Below are 17852 nucleotides of genomic sequence, written 5' to 3' on the forward strand. Positions count from 1 at the left end.
GTGGGATACAAGTGTTATCCAATGAGGAGAGAGAACGGCATGAAGGGCTGTGTGTGCAGCCAAGGGATGCGCGTGAATGTGGTGACGTAGCACGAGGACCTGACAAGGGCGGGGGCTGCTAACTCATGGTGCGTTCAAAGAAACCCGTACTTTGTGTTTTTCCTTCCTGTGAAGTCATACCAGTTCGATCTGGTACGAGTTCACGGGTCGGAAGTTACGAGTGGCCGTTATAGGGAACTTTCACAGACAACAGGATGGTAAAAACACGAGCTACGGGTTACCTGGAACGCTACCAAGTCGTAGTTGTGACTTGAAGCTGTAACTTACGGTTTCAAAAGCCTGCCTTGAACGCAGCATTAGCCGAAACGGCCGTGAAGCTGATATCTGCTTTAACAATAAGTAGGCCTACAATTAATAAGATAAAGATCAAACACACACCCCACCACCACCACCACCACCACCACCACCCTATGATTGCACTATTCCTAGGCTACTAACTCACCCTACTCTTAATAGCCTACATAGTAATAGGCCTTTGACTTCAAGTCATGATGCAAAGGTCCCCTTTGGCATGGAGGTACCTTAGGGTCATACAAATAAATCTATCCTAAGACACAAGTGAGATCACACTTTGTATCTGAAATAAACACGTTTTTAAAATGCCTTTTTTTAATTGAGAAAATGCATGTTAAAAGCACATTCCATTTAGAATGTCCATATAAACTCATGCAGATCCCCTGATGCCTTCAGCTCCTGGATGAGATCTACAGCTTCTGAGACAACATGGAGCTGCTTGTGTGACAGGATATTGGGTTTTATTAATGTAAAAACATTAATACAACTATACTGATACTGATTTGTTGAACATCAGACGGAGTGCAACAAATATAGCCTACAAGTAGGCTAGTTAAATAATAAGATGTAAAGTAGTGTCAGGAAAGACCAAATAGCCAAATATTGTGTTGATCAAAATATAGGCCTACCTAACTAGTTACTGCTTGTGTATGTTGATTTTAAAAAGGTGAATTTACATGTATGACCCATTCTGGGTCATATTAGAAGTCAACTTAAAGTCAAAGGAAAAATGTTTTTACTGTTCTTCTCAAATATAAAAATGGATCACATTGGACCCTGTACATTATTTAAGGCTTATATAACCTGATACTGAATACATTTTACATTGTGCTCCTAAAGTAAATTAACAATTTTTAGTGTAGAGCGCCCTTAGCAATGTTCAGCTTTTATGTACATATAGGGAAGTTTAGGTTTGCAGCTCCCACATAAAGCATATGATTAGGACTGACTTATTTCACCTGCACCGCATCGCTGGCTAAGATCCTCTCTCAGAGTAATGCTGAGAAACTGGTAAGCTTCATTATTTTGGTAGATTTTTACTTTTGTGAATACTTGTTAATGCTCAATCTCATGATGTTACAGTATCTTTATTTCTTATTTCAAATTAGCCATAATGGAATGTCTTGACTGGACTTTATGCTTCCTATGTCAGTCTGCACTACAGATTGAAAGGCATTAGATCCCTGTTCATCATTCAAATTGAGAAACAATCCTGAAATATTGCAATTATGTCACAAATAAGCTGTAGATAACAACCGGGAGCTGAAAACATTGAGGTTTATATGGACATTCTAAATGGAATGTGCTTTTAGCATGCGTTTTCTCAATTAAAAAAAGGCATTTTAAAAACGTGTTTATTTCGGATACAAAGTGTGATCTCACTTGTGTCTTTGGATAGATTTATTTGTATGACCCTAAGGTACTTCCATGCCAAAGGGGACCTTTGCATCATGACTTGAAGTCAAAAGTCGCTTAACCTACTAACAGCTTATTCTATATTTTTGAAACACCCCTGTCCAAAGGAACATGTGACAGGACTATAACATGGTGTAATGAAGAAAGGAGCAGTCGATTTCACAATTTGATAGTTAGGCTATGTGACTGTTATCACACTGTTTCACTGCAAATTGTAGGCTAAGTATGGGCAGATTTGTGACTGCAGGGGACTCAAGTGGATATTCTACTCTGACACACTCGAGTGGACATTTAACTCAGACACTACATTAAGTCTTTCTGTGTGTACTTTATTTCGACATGTCATGGTTTTTGTCAAGTTTTTATTTATTTATTATCATTATTATTATGTGTGTATGTATATTTTTCGTTACCTTGAAAATTGACAATAAAAATACTTTGAAAAAAAAAAAAAAGATTTGTGACTGCAGGAACAACAATCAGAAAATCTCTAACCAATGAGGTTTCAGGGAAGTGTTTCAGTTTTCCATTTGACACACTTCATAAACAGACGGGATCTGCACAGAGCAGACACAGAGAAGAAAACAAGATAAGGTGAGCTTATGCTATATCTACATAATTTCTAAAGGCTGTGTGTCTGTGTAAAGGTAGGTAGGTTATTTTAGTTACAGACTTTATTTTCAAAATATAACCAGTGTAGCCTATATGCTCATGGGGTCACTGTAACTCAACATGTAGCCTAATGCCATGTGAGCATTTTAGTCCTCGTTTAATATTGCTCCACAAGTTTAGTTGAATTGACGCAATAATCCTAATGCAGGGTTTAGCTGTAAGATAATATATTATTAATTATACAAATTTTTATATGATGAAATATTACTCTACCACCACTGATCACATCTGATTTACCACATGATAACTCATTTTGAAAACTCTGTGTTAATCTACTACTGTTCCAATGCAATGTTGCAAAAGCAGTGCTATAAAATAGTAGCCTAAACTAAAAAGGCCTATGGAAAATTGTGAAACTTATTGCAATGTCCTACAGTATGTAAGGCAAGGCAAGGCAAGGCATCTTTATTTATATAGGGCATTTCATACCAAGGCAACTCAATGTTCTTTAAATAAAGACAAAACTTTTTTTTTTTTTAAGAACAGCATAAAAACAAAAAAACACAGTTAAAAGCAGGAACAAAGAAGAATAAAAAAGTTAAATAGCCTAAAAGAAAATGGATTAAGTTAAAAGTTCTTAAAAAGAGCTCAGCTATAAGCACATGAAAAAAAGAAATGTTTTAACCTGGATTTAAAAGTGCTTACAGTTGGTAAGCACTTTTGGTACTCTAAATTATGTGTTGAATCGCCACTTTGTCAGTGTGACAAAGTGTTTATGTGCGTATTTAAGTAGCCTATATTTAGATTCAGAAGGAGTGATATGAGATTCCCTCCTTTGTTTAGGGAATGTTTCCCCAAATTTGGTTGTTTTGTTTTGTGTTGTTTGTTATAAGCTTGAACAGTCCTCAATGCAATTTCATAGTTTTCTGGGTGTGTGGTAGGGTGATCTTCAGATGGATCAGTTTTTGTCTGTGTGTTTCCTGGAGTTTGACATCCAATTATACTTTCACATGAAATTTGTTCTAATCAGTCCAGAGATTCAGGTTATTCAGGGAGGACAGTGTTGTGTAAACCAGTGAAACAAAGACATCCTGGGTATGTTGAACATTGAGGAAGTTAATTTATTAGTGAGAACATGACATTAAAGGTGTACAGAAATGGCCGTTTGTCCTGTTTGTCGCGCGGAGTTGTCACGAGCTGCAACACGACTTTACCCGAATGAGGGAAACGAATTTGGTCGTTATCGAGCGGGCGGGATATTCAAAGCTTGGGGCGAGTCCGAGCTCCGTGTGTGTGTGCGTGTCTCAGACGTTTGAATGACGGATTACGGATCCAATATCAGTGGCTGATGAATCGTGTACAGGCTGACGTATAATCTGTGCGCCTGCATTATCCAATGCGGAAAAAAAATAGACACTTTTGTCCCGGATTTACTCAAAAATAGAATTTTGCACAAAATTTGGCCTACATCGTCTGATAGATGAGTTATTACACTAATTTTATGATCCAGAGTGGGCTCAAATTAAATTTTCACCTTTAATCAAGTAGTTTCTCTCTGGGACGCCATTTAGCTCACCTGGTAGAGCTGCCGCCCCATGTTGAGGCTACAGTCCTCACTGCAGGCGGCCCCGGTTTGAATCCCGCATCGGGCAGCCCTTTCCTGCATGTCATCCCCCCTCTCTGCCTCCCCATTTCCTGTCTCTGTCTTGACTTTGCTATCACTTCAAGGCATTAAAAAAGCTCCCCCCAAAAAATCAAGTTCTCTCTGATGTGTTTTTCCGGTTTTCACAGGAACTGAGCGATGATTACTCCACACCCTGTGATACTTGGCCCTGTATCAGTTCTTTGTCATTGCTGAAGTCTTGTGAGGTATGTGGACTGGGTTTAGAAATGTTCTGATAGTCAAGTAAATTTTCAGAGCTGCAACCTGCCATCTGTTGTATCTCCTCATCTGTCCAGGGACTCCAACTTCTTTTCTGCTTTTTCGAACCATATAAATGTCCCTTATGTGTCCCTGCTTATCTCAGAGCAGGTGTCTTTGTCCTTCAGATGGAAGCAGCTATTTTTACTCCTCATTACAATGAACTTGTATTGACCTGACACAAATAAAGTGGAATAATATACACTCATGTTTGCACTTATGTAATATTCATGCTTAGGTTTGGTCTTTTTGATCTTTAGGGTGGATGAACTCTGTTGTTTAAGAAACACACAAATGACCCTGACTATGTTCATCTTTCATCCTACTGATAAAACCCAGGGAACAAGACGCAAAAACAACTATAACTTTTGGTCCCTCTGGTTGATGATCAGATTTTTGCAGGAGAACCACCATGGCGAAACAGGTTCTGCTGGACGTTCTGGACGACTTGACACAAGATGAATTTGATCGCTTCAAATTCTTTTTGCGAGAGGATAACATCCTCCCAGGAAGAAAGTCCCTCAGGAAGGCTGCTTTGGAGAAGGCAGACAGGACCAAGACTGTAGATCTGATGGTGCAGACCTATAAACGTGATGATGCTTGGGAGATGACAAAGGAAGTCTTAAGAAGGATCAACAGGAATGATCTGGTGGAGACCTGCAGCTCTGCACCACAAGGTCAGTCTGTAGAAGCAACATTGTGATAAAAATGTGTCTTATCTTCAAAAAGAAAATGTCCTCTGGTTCTGCCTTCTACATTATTATGTCTGGTAGTTTGCTGGTGTGACGTATACCATAATAAAATACAAAATATAAAAACAGCTGATACATTAAATATCAAACTGATGAAAAAACACTATTATGAATATTATAACTTTGATAAATATAAGTAAAGTATAGACCCTATACATGTACAGAATTATGTAATATAAAAAATATGTAATTTAATGATAAAAAATTATATGTTTTTTTAAGTGAGATAAATTGCTGTATACACAAATATGGTTTACAACAAATCATTCTTGATTTTAATTTCCTTTATTGCCAGAACACAAGCTAATTTTATGCAAATGCACATGATGATAACAATAAATTGATTAAATAGAACTATTATTTGATTTTTAATTTTCACATTTTTTGCCATCTGACTATTTCCCTGCAGGAGACATGGGGATTGGTACAGCTAGAAGCACAGACATGGTAAGATATGATTTATAAAAAGCCTTATATTTTAACATTTACCTTACATATCGGTCATCAATGATGATATTGATGACTGTGTTGGAAAGTTGGAAAAGTGACAAACTGTAACCAGAAACCTTTTTAAAGTTTTTAAAAAATATTTTTTTGTTTATTTATCCAGCCAGACAGAAAGTGGAAAACTGCTTCACTTTTCACGTTTCACGTATAGCTCAGTTGGTAGAGCACCCGTCCCATGTGTTGAGGCTATAGTCCTCACTGCAGGCGACCCCGGTTCAAATCCCGCACTTAGCAGTCCTATCCTGTCATTCCCCTCCTCTCTGCCTCCCATTTCCTGTCTCTCTCTCGACTCTCCTGTAGCCTACATTAAAAGCAAAAAAAGCCCCCAAAAATATACTTAAAAAAAAAAAAAAGTTGACATTAATCCATAAGCCCAGAGAATCAGAGGCTCTAACTGTGCGTTCACACCAAAAGCTTCCAAAGCGTCAAAAACGCCGGAAGTCAATTCATTTTCAATGAGCGCCCGGCGACACTGAGCGTCCAAAGCGTCAACAGGCGTCGCCGCGCTTCCAGAGCGTCCAAAGCGTCCAAAGCGTCACCAGACGAGAAGTCGGTTAACTTTACTGTACGTTCACACCAAAAGCTTCCAAAGCGTCAAAAACGCCGGAAGTCAATTCATTTTCAATGAGCGCCCGGCGACACCGAGCGTCCAAAGCGTCAACAGGCGTTGCCGCGCTTCCAGAGCGTCCAAAGCTTCCAAAGCGTCCAAAGCGTCACCAGATGAAAAGTTGAGCCAGGTTTAACTTTAGGGTAATGAGCTATGACGCGGTCAAGCGGCAACCGGCGGCAGCCTGTCAGAATAGAGATATCCGTCGGTTGCCTGTTTTTTTCTTTTTTTTGTATTTCGGCTCCCCAATGACCAGCGCGATCGAACTTTGACGTCAGTCACCAGACGAGCGGCCAAAGCGGCTGAAAAGATTTGCCGTTTTGGGAGCTGTCTTGTCTGACGCCCACCCTCGAGCGTTTTTGACGCTTTGGAAGCTTTTGGTGTGAACGCACAGTTAGAGCTAATTGGTTCAAAATGAAAAACATTTAATATAAACTTTTTGTGTATGCTTTTCTTGGAGAGGTTTTTTAAATCAGATTTTTAATGTTGATCAATCAATCAATCAATCAATCAATCAATCAATCAATCAATCAATCAATCAATCAATCAATCAATCAATCAATCAATCAATCAATCAATCAATCAATCGTTGTGGTAGAAAGAGGTGCATCAAAAGAGGAATCAGATGGTCAAGACACAGGTGTCAGATGGGGATCTCTTTATTCCAACATGGCCCCGTAACCAACGTAGGCTCGAGATATCTTCCCACGTTACAAAGAGTGACATGCCTTTTTATACCAAACCCAGACTATATGTGTGTATTGGGTGTACCAATCTCATCCTGTTTACCAGATATTTTGGCAACCCTACCCTGTAGGGAAGTACAGCTCAATTCCACTTATCTTTGAACTTTTGATCATGCACTTAGCTGTTATCACTATGGGTGTGTGTGTGGTGGCATTTCCTATTCCCATATCTCTTGGCCTTCCTGTTGTTGTTCTCGACTTGTTTGGCACCTTTTGACGTCTTACTAGGGGCATGACACACTCTATTATTCCTGACGAAGATCCACAGGGATCGAAACGTTGATCTTTCCACAAAAACAAGAGAGCGATAACATTCATTATAATGTAATTAGAGTACATGGAACGGTTTGCACCTTCAAAGATTTATGGGAGCGAAAAACCCTTACCGGGAAAATTCTCCCAGGGCCCCTTCCCCACAGACGAACAAGTTCACACGTCACATCTTGAACCGCGAACCGTCAACACATTTTCATAACAACTCAAACAGTGAATAAATGCTGTGCCAATTAAGACTTTAGTGTTATAGTGATTCTTACTAGTAATACCTATGTCAAGAATGTATGGTGCATCTGTTTGTGGTTACATGGGTGCAGGTGACACACATTAGTAACAGTCAAATACATTGTTAGTTACACAATTCTGTTAATTGTAGGTCCATTATTATGTGTATTTTGGTGCGCTTCCGCCCATTGAGTTCATCAACGGTTATCCATGTCCACGTCCCCCCTGTTGGGGCTCCTTTCGATTCCAAAACATCGCCCTTAAATCCTGTGTCCCCTCTCTCACCGTGTTCAGACCTCCTTCTCCAAAACGCCCTCGGAATCATCATTATCGTCCAGATAATCAGGTCTTGGAAACAAGTCTGCATCCTCCAGTATTCCTTAAACTACTGGGCGTATGTGTGCCACTTGTCCATTTGCCAGTATATTTACCATCTGAGCTCCCTGCAGGCCCATCACTCTATCCATTTGTTTGTCCGCTGCTCGCAGGCACTGTCTCCTCAGGATGGGAACGATGCAACATGCCAAAAGAGAAACCAGAATTAGGACTATGGCAGCACTGATGGCTGCCTTGGTCAAAACAGCTCCCCATTTTCCTAAAATTTGGTCTAGCCAATCCAGAGACAGGTTACCTCCCCTACCAGCATTTCCCCTCATTTCCACCCTCAACTTTTGCAATTTCATCATAGCAATTGTGAATGATCCATCAGCATTTGTATTATTCGGGATATAAGTACAACTGTGAGGGTGCGGCAGCTATAAGCTTTGCTTCAGCCGCAACCCTTTTCGACCAGCTGTATAGTATTTGTTACTACCTTGAATTTGTTCTGTTGAAATTTTGATGCTGTGATCGAAATAAACACTCATTCATTCATAAACACTCATTCATAACTGTATTTTCCAAACATTTGACATACTCCCCCTCGTTCTGCTGTCATCCATTCCAACACCTGTCGATTTTGCAGAGATGGACAGAGTACTCGACCCCAGTACTTGAGTAAGAGTACAAATACTACTGGTCAAAATTTACTCCGTTGACATGTTACTGGAGTAAGAGTAAAAAAGTACTTGCTTTTAAAGGTACTTAAGTATCCAAAAGTACATGCTTTTAAATTTACTTTAAGTAAAAGTAAGAGTAAGAGTAAATTTCTTATTTTTAACATCAATTAATTACTATAATTTTTCTAGATGAATTTAAGGACCTTCTAACTCTTGTTTCTGAGAATTAACTCTTTGAAACCACCTGCACTGATGTGCTTGCTTTTAGGGGTTAGGGTTTCCTTCTTTGACAAACACAGCTTGTGTCCAATAGTACTTTATAAAAAAGAAAAGAAAAAAAAGGGCAGACCTGAGTACTTTTCATCTTTCCTAGAAATGAACTTGAGTAAAAGTAAAAATATTTGTCTTGGAAATGTATTCAAGTAAGAGTAATAAGTACCAAAGAAATCTAATACTCAAGTAAAGTACAAATCCTCTGGATATGTACTTAAGTACAGTACTCAAGTAAATTTACTCCGTTACTGTCCACTACTGCGATTTTGCCATATACTGTAGTAGTCGCATGCAGCTGTTCTCCTAATGCTCTAAATAGTGCTGTGATTAAAGTATCTCTGTTGGTTATAGTAAATGTAATTTATCCCGACTACATTCTTATTAGTGGTGATCCAGGGTAAGATGGACTCCAATCCTGACCTCCCCTCATTTTGAGCCTTAAATTCTTCGGGAAATCCTGTTGGCAGTCCTATCAAGTTTAACTGTATTTAACTCGTTTCGACCTTCGAGGTTGATCTGACTCCATTTCCTGTTATTTCATTCACTCAGATATAACAAAAACTGAAACACATTTCTTGTTTTTTATTTTTGGCACACTTACATGACATCAAGAGGAACTTAATCAAGAGGAAATTAATTATAGATAACTTATTACTTTTACTATATAAATCATAGGTTTATATGTATTGTTTTAACTATATTCCCATTGTCCCTGGCCCAGATTTGTGACATTCAATCCCTCTTAATGTTGAATTTAATTGTGATCTAATAGTAACTTTATAGACAAGTGGTACATAAATCCCTATTTTAATTAAATGTATCATGTATTGTAAGATATATTAGTGTTTTATGTCTTTTTTGATAAAAAGAACACCTGTCCCTTGGGGTCTCAGTCATTTCCACCACACGCCACAAAATGTAACTTTAGGGATGTTTTTTAAAGGTCAAGTATAGTTCTAATTACTCCAACAGTCTTTGTGAGGCGAGCACATGGCTGGAGAGCAGAGTTGGCTCCCTGGAAGGAACTGACAGTAGAGAAAAGCAAGGTTTAATGTTTTGAAAACAAACAGCTCATATTTCCTTTGAATGTACAAATAATGTAAAAAATAATATTTGATATTGTGTATTTTGTGTACATTTATTGATAGCTTTAATGCTTTTAGCTCCGCTAGCTGAGCAGAACATGGCTGCTCACATTTCTCCGCTTTTTCTGTCACCCAAACATCCCCTTCTTGTCTTACTACTGCATAGCCTGCATGATTTCCCACATGATCATGATAGCATGAGCCATCCACAAAATAGATAATATCTGCATATCGAATGGGAGGTGCGTGGCATACTTTGGACATACAGGTGCGCCAGTGTCTACCAACATAGGCGTTTGCTTGCCGTCTATTTGAGCCTGCAGCATTGGTTCTTCATCAGTTCCTATGATGACAGTCACCCTCCCCGCTAGGACTCTCTTTGCAGCCCTAGTAGCCAAAGTTGGGCCCTGCCCATGGGTTTACCGGGCCTCTATAGCTCCACCCCGCTGGGGCAGACCGTTGCATACTGAAGTCCCCACATTGGCATCGATCAGCAAAATGTCCGGGGTCGCCACAATTCAAACATTCCCCATGGCGACCGCCACTGCATCCACCCCTTCTATACATGGTCTGTGGTCAGTAAGACCCCCGATAGTGATTCCCAGGACGCTGCATATCGGATGGTTGTTGGTAGACATTGACCACTGGTGGTGGTTGAGCCTGGGGAGCTGCAAAGGGCTACAGTGGCTGCCTCGTCGGCTGGGGTGGCATACCATTCTGTGCCTCCACAACCATAACAGGTGCGGTGACTTCACTAGGCTGCTTTATTCCCCCCTGTGCATCTTTTGTTGCTACATCTGCAGCCTGTGACTTTGCTTTGCTTTTCCCCTGCAGCTCACCCAGTTGCAAATGTGCAATCTTATATTATATATTTTTGTCCTGCTCCTGCATTCATGTTTCATCTCTCCTATTTCTGTAAACAGCGTGTAGGCTACCACATGATCACGAAACTGGTCATGTGACATGGATGTGAGCCCTACCACGTCTTCCAACCTACTTTGGACAGAGGCTGGCAGTGCTTCCACTATGGCATTATGAAACAGTGTGGTCAACACTGGGCTCCTCCAATCAATCAATGTAAACACTAATGTGTTCATCTATTCTCCAGGCTGTGGTTCTCTCACACACTCAAAGACGTAGGACCAGTGGTTCTTTCACTAGCTGCCTTCCATGTCTTTGTGGGGCTGTAAGTATTCACCTATATATTCATATAGTATTAGTTCATGTCCCGTAATAAGTAACAAAATGCTATAATAGACTGAATATTACTAAATATTTTCATTTATTACATATTTTCAGAGGGCACTTTTAAAATATGAATCTGTCATAGAAGGTCTGCTTGTTGGAGAGTTTGGTCTGTTTGGCCGTCCTCTGAGAATGTGTTCATATTAGCTTCATTAATCTCTCTTTCAAAGCATTAATATCAGATCTGAGAATAATGTGCATATCTATAGACTTACTGTTATTTAATGTATTTCTTGGTTGTTTTATGTTTTGCACTCAAAAGAGGTTGAATGCTTATGAGTCTTAGTCCACTTCATCCACTAGTCCACTGTTATATTGCTGGCACAAACATCATTTTACATTATGAAAGTGCCCTTAACAGATCACCATCCTACCATATGTAGCTATAGCCTACTATACACTTTCATTTCAAAGCTAGTTGGAGAACTGCTCAGGTGAAACAAGCCCTAATCCTACTGGGGGCTGAACTTCCTTCTACTGCAGTTTTCCACAGCATTGGTTCTTAATGTAGCTGCTCTGGTTTCCTGGTTTCCTCTGGTGTCACTAAGTATAAAGTCTGACTGACATTAACTTTTGACTTCTGACAATGTTCTAGCCTAATTGATTAAAGTTAAAACAAATGTTTTTCTAGCATGTTCCAGTGGATGAATCAGATTTTAATGAACACTTGAGGAAGAATGAGGACAAACCATCAGCGGCAACAGAACCTGGGGTCACTGCTGTAATCACGCCTGTTACAAAAGGTATAGTAAGAGGAAGAAACTGAATATACGGTTATTGAGCTGAAAGCACACTCTACAACTTAATACAAAATATGAAATAAAGAAGGAAAATGAATAACTGCCATAAATAATCTAAGTCCAAAAGAGTTCAAAGAATCAATTTATCACCAGGGTTAACCATGACATGTGTATGAAAGTCCAGATCCTGCAGCAGCGTTCTCTATGCATATGGGCCATTAAGGAATGATCATTATGTTAACTGCATGCAGCAGGGTCTCAGGTGAACTTACATGTCAAAGTCAAGGAAGTACTGTGGCTCTGTATGAAACTACTGACAGAATCACAGTACACTACAAGGTTTTAACTTCTTCTCAATCTGTTTTATTGTCACAGTCTCTTCAGATCTATCTTGTGAATTTTAAACATTTTGTTTCTTTTGTGCAGGCTTCAAGAAAGCTGGAGACAAGATTAAAGTAAGACACATAAAATTCATAGGGTTTTAAAGGGACAGTTCAGGTTTTGACACAGGGTTTTATGAAGTAGTGATAGTTGGTACATTACCTCACTGAAACAATATCTAGTTAAATATTTGTTTCATGCAGAATATTTTCTGTGGTTAATCTTCCTGTGAAAACAGCTTTTTCCTTTAGCAGGGCATTTTTCAACAACTGAACTACTTTATTTCTGACACAAGCACCATCACCATAGTCTGACTGACAAGAACATTTGATTGTTTTTAGTATGTTTATCTCAATGTTTCTTACTTTGTGACCTCTCACTCTCACTTGAATCTGATTTTGATGGACAGTTGAAGAAGAAGGAGGACAAACCATCAGCGGTAACAGAACCTGCAGTCACTGCTGTAATCACACCTGTTACAAAAGGTAAGAGGAAGAAACTGAGCAATATGGTGGCCCTGTAAGCTCAACACTCTTAACTTAAGACAAGACACAAAATAAAAATTGTGCCTTTGCTTCTGTTGTAAGAATTTGAGTTAAACTCACAGGAACAGTGTTAAAACCAGTCCATCCATCTATCAGGCATTTTAAATGTGACATACAGCACTCTAAAAATCAAAAGCTTTCCAAAAATAGTTTGTTTTAAATATCAAGTAACTGAAAACATCTTAATGCTAAAGTTAAAGCTCACATAAGCTGCTATTTTACTTAAATGTTGTTTGCCAATATGTGACCATCACTGATACATGCCATTATTCAACTTCTTTATCAATGGAAATGGAAATACCTTCCATTGTCAACTAAACATTAGGTCTGCTGATAAGAAAGTACCGTAATCACGTCAAAAAAATTATAAATTAGTGGCATTAATATTTATTATGACAGTAGCAAACTACTATACTCTTTTTTTTTTTTCCAATTTGTAGCCTATTACTTGTCACAGTTTCTTCAAAGCTATCTTGTGACATACATTTTAGTCAGTCATATTTGTGTAATGCTAAACTATTTCTTCTGTGCTTCTCATAAACAGGCTTCAAGAATGAAGACAAAACCGGAGACAAGATTAAAGTAAGAAATTTGAAATTAACAGAGTTTTAAATGGACAGTTCAGGTTGTTTCACACAGGGTTGTATGAAGTATAGTGATAGTTGGTGCATTACCTCAATGAAACAATTAATTGTCTGATTAATTATTTGTTTCATGTAGAATACTTTAAGTGGTTTATGTTCTGTGAAAACAGTTCTTTAGCACGATATTTTTCAACAGCTGAACTACTTTATTTCTCACACAACCTTTAATTACACCCCATTGCAGAATTTGTTTGTTGTTAATTTTTTAACATAAATGTACATTACATTTTTCTTTAAAGGATAAAAACCAAAAACAGCTCATGAGGAAATCTGAAGAAATCAGCTGTAAGAATCAACATCAAAGAGAACCTGAAACTCTGCTTCAGAGACTTCACCTTCCAGACAAACATCAACAGAAGTTGTCACCAGCAGATTTTCTTAAAATAGGTCGACCAGTGAAACAGAAACATGACACATCTGAAGAAGATTTAGCTCGTACTTTTCTTCAGAAGTTGATGATGTTAGACTACAGAGCCAGATATGTTTCTGTAAGACAAGACAGTGCTGATGTGAACCAATCAAACCAGACTCATGTTCATCCAATGGACATTCAAATGGCAGTGTTTCACTGCTCAGACAGCTTCCTGAGGCAGAACATGATGACACAGCTCTCACAGTGTCAGTACGCCTTACCTTTGCTAGTTCCTGACCCAGTCACAATGGATGTTGAGTGTCCTCTGTGGACATTCAGACAGATAAGAAAAACATGGAAGAAAACTGACAAGTCAAACATCATCACCATGAAGAGTTTGCCCATCTGTGAAGCTGAGACACCCATGGTGTCATTTCTCCGCCTGGGTTCACCGTCAGTGTCTAAATCTCAGCTGATCAACAACTTGATCAACGACTGTCACAACACCTTCTTCCACAGAAACTGTCCAGGTAGCACCAAGTCTCGCCATCTGATGGATGGTGTGGCAGAGATTGCCTGGTACTGTCCTGCTGGCAAACCCAATGATGCCTTCACTGACTGCACTGCCTTCTGTAATCTTCATGGTGATGCTCTGCCAATGAAAAAACAACGTGGCATACTGTCTGAAAAATCTTCAGTCAATGTTGTTCTTGTGCCAAATCTGGAAAAGGGTAACAAATATAGTAAAGTAATCTCAGCTTTTCATGAGTCTCCAAAGCCTCTCATCTGTCTCATTGCTGACAATGATTCTTGTGCAGTTCAGATAAAAAAAGGAAAATACAAAATGGGTCTAAAAGATAGAAGCCAGTCAGATGTTTCTGAAGAACTGAAAAGGATCATTAGAGAGATCTTGTCTGGACCACATACATCCTTCCAGCTTGAAACCATGGCCAAGGTCTCTGGAATCAGAGTGGATGAAGATGACACAGTCTGTCAAACAGGGAAATCTGCTGCTATGAAGATAGTGAATTTACTTCAGAGGATGGATGTTTCAAAAATCAAAGATAAATTCCTCCCTCGTCATGGCCGACTGTGGCATGAGTGGTGCAGAACACACAAAGAACTGTATCACCTCAAAGGAAACATTGAGAAGGAGAAAAGTGAAAAGGAAGAAAAACTGATGAAAATACGACAACAACAATGTGATGCTTCCTGCAGTGAACTGGTGAAGTTGTTCATTAAAAGTCTCTCAACTTTGACATCAACAGACAAAGAGTATTTCCTGAAATGGACTCAGATCTTACTGGATGCCCTCTCCACAGATGATCTCACCTCAATTCTCCAAAACTATGATGAGAAGTGGTCTGAGGTCTTGGCCATGAAGAAGAAAGATGACAAATCCAATCTGTTTAAAACAAAACAAACTGAGCTTGAAGAAATATCCAAAAATCTGCAGTCAGCCAATTTTGGCTTGGAGCACATCTTCAGAGAAATGGGACAGATCTATGAAGCCCATAAATCTCTGCAGGGACAAACACAGAGGAGACAGACTGACTGGTCTAAATTCCCTGAGCTGGCTGCAGAGCTGATGATATCAGGACACCCCATGGAGCTGATGGATGGTGATGCAGCTCATGTGCCTCTAACATGGGTCACTAGTCTTTTAGATGAAGTCATCAAGAAACTGGGCGACCAGAGAGTTTTTGTGTTGTCAGTTTTGGGCGTACAAAGCAGTGGAAAATCAACCATGCTGAATGCCATGTTTGGGTTACAGTTTGCAGTGAGTGCAGGCAGATGCACCAAGGGTGCCTTCATGCAGCTGGTCAAAGTGTCGGAGGAGATGAAGACAGAGTTGAAGTTTGACTATGTTCTGGTGGTGGACACTGAAGGACTGCGTGCTCTTGAATTAGCAGGTAACACCACTCTTCACCGTGACAATGAACTGGCAACATTTGTTGTTGGTCTGGGAAACATGACACTGATCAACATCTTTGGAGAGAATCCAGCTGACATGCAAGATGTTCTGCAGATTGTTGTTCAGGCTTTCATGAGGATGAAGGAAGTTAAACTTTCTCCAAGTTGTGTGTTTGTTCACCAGAATGTTACAGATATTTCAGCTGCAAAGAAAAACATGGATGGAAAGAGAGGCCTGCAGGAGAAACTGGACCAGATGGCCCAACTCGCTGCCAAAGAGGAGGTTTGTGATGTCGAGTGTTTCAGTGACGTCATTGCATTTGATGTGCAAAAAGATGTGAAATACTTTGCCCAGCTATGGGAGGGAAGTCCACCGATGGCTCCTCCAAATCCAGGTTATAGTGAGAGTGTCCAAGAGCTTCATCCTCTCTAAAGCTTCACAGTCTGCTGGGTTTACTCTGTCACAGTTCAGAAGCAAAGTTCAGGACTTGTGGGAAGCCCTACTGAATGAAAACTTTGTCTTCAGTTTCAAGAACACTCTTGAAATTTCAGTGTACAGAAAACTTGAGGTTCAGTACGGGAACTGGACCTGGTCCCTGAGGAGCAACATGTTGACCATTGAAGACCAGCTGTATAACAGAATTGAAAATGGAAAACTGGACAAAGTTGAGCTCAGTGACATTTCAAAAGAAATGAGCAAAACATATGAAGAGATAAAAAAGAACATGACAAAATACTTTGATGGTCACAAAGAAATGTTGGTTCAGTGGCGAAGCCAATTTGAAATCAAGATCAAGGAGTTTCATGAAGAATTGTTGAATGTAGCTAAAATACAACTGGATGAAGTTATCCAGCAGAAGAAGGCTTGTAAAAAGCTTGATGATCAGAAGTTTGAGAACAAGCTGCTACAGAAGAGCAAAGAGCTTGTGCAGCAGTCAAAAGACAAGGCAAAAGATGAAGAGAAACTTAAGCAGCAGTTTGACTCTGTTTGGAGTGGCTGGGTGAGAGAACTGACTGTAGATATAAAATCTATTGAAGACATCGACTTGGAGGAAGATCAGACAAAAATCCTTGAAGAGCTTGGATTTGAATGGTCTCTAATAGATGAACGTAGAAGAAGCAGCAGATACAAAAAAATAGCAGAGGTTGGTGGTTACTGTGATTATGTGACTCTCACCAAGTATCAGGAGTTTACAGATGAAACACAACAGGAGAGGAAGGTGAAAGAAAAAGTAAAGGAGACATTTGGTCAAGTGGTTACAAAAGTGTTGAAATTCTTCAAAGGCTCTTTTCAGCACAAAGACCAACAACTGATCAGATCCCTGATTGATGATGTTGACAAACAGTCACTTGAGACAATCAAGAACAAACCTGTAGCTACAAGTGGCTACAGATCAACTTATCTGCAAGAAGTGGCCAAAAATGTCAAAGAGACAGTGACAGAATTTGAATCAAAGAGGATATTTGCTCTGAAGAAGAAGTTTACAGTCGATCTCTTACTGTATGTGTTGGACAGAGCAGGATGTTGGCTTTCAGAGTCCCACAACGAATTCAAGAAGAAGAATGATGCATGCACTCATTTAGAAAGCAAAAGAGATCAATATTACAACGCTTTCAGAAGCTTCTGTGAAGGAAGCTCTTCGTCTCTGTAGGTTTCCACTGTTGAGGCTGTCTGCAACAAGACCGCCATTGGTCTCGCTGGAGAGATGAGGTGCAGTTTCCAAGCACTCAATGGGAACAGACTGAACCTGGAGAAACATGTGTTGAAGTCACTGGCAGAGAACGAGGACTTTGATGATTTCATTACCTACATCCATCAACCAAGGAAACAAGTAGAGAGGTTTATCAAAGAGGACCTTCACATCATCACACACAGACAAAGCACAAGATATACTCAAGAAAAATGTTAAAGCTGTACAGAAAAGAAAATTGAATTTGAGCCCACTGTGGTCCTAACATTAGTGTAATAACTCATCTATCAGACGATGTAGCCCAAACTTTGTGCAAAATTCTATTTTCCAGTAAATCCGGGATGAAAATGTCGGATTTCTTTTTCGCATTGGATAATGCAGGCGCACGGATTATACGTCAGCCTGCTCACGATTCATCAGCCACTGATATTGGATCCGTCATCCGTCAATCAAATGTCTGAGACACACACACGCACACATACACACCGAGCTCGGTCTCACCCCAAACATTGAATATCCCGCCTGCTCGATAACGACCAATCAAATTCGTTTTCCTTACTCGGGTAAA

General features: G+C 39.6%; 3 protein-coding genes across 3 annotated transcripts in view; all 3 read left to right on the plus strand.

The window, feature by feature from the left end:
- tefb (TEF transcription factor, PAR bZIP family member b) overlaps window positions 1-17852 on the plus strand; it is a 164724-nt gene that overhangs the window by 65198 nt on the left and 81674 nt on the right. The gene's annotated exons all lie outside the window — the stretch shown is intronic.
- Window positions 4716-13295, plus strand: LOC310990372 (NACHT, LRR and PYD domains-containing protein 4A-like; the record flags this gene model as incomplete). Its single annotated transcript, XM_083977719.1, has 7 exons — window positions 4716-4980; window positions 5465-5502; window positions 10881-10958; window positions 11649-11760; window positions 12184-12212; window positions 12548-12623; window positions 13228-13295. The coding sequence occupies 7 exons, from the start codon at window positions 4716-4718 to the stop codon at window positions 13293-13295; spliced, it is 666 nt and encodes a 221-aa protein (XP_083833845.1).
- Window positions 13607-17847, plus strand: LOC310990681 (interferon-induced very large GTPase 1-like). Its single transcript, XM_083978158.1, is given in 2 exon segments — window positions 13607-16013; window positions 16015-17847. Coding segments are annotated over 2 exon segments (3462 nt in total). The 5' UTR covers window positions 13607-13782; the 3' UTR covers window positions 17246-17847.

This window comes from Trachurus trachurus (assembly GCF_905171665.1).
Source record: "Trachurus trachurus genome assembly, chromosome: 8".
In the NCBI taxonomy this organism is placed as follows: domain Eukaryota; kingdom Metazoa; phylum Chordata; class Actinopteri; order Carangiformes; family Carangidae; genus Trachurus; species Trachurus trachurus.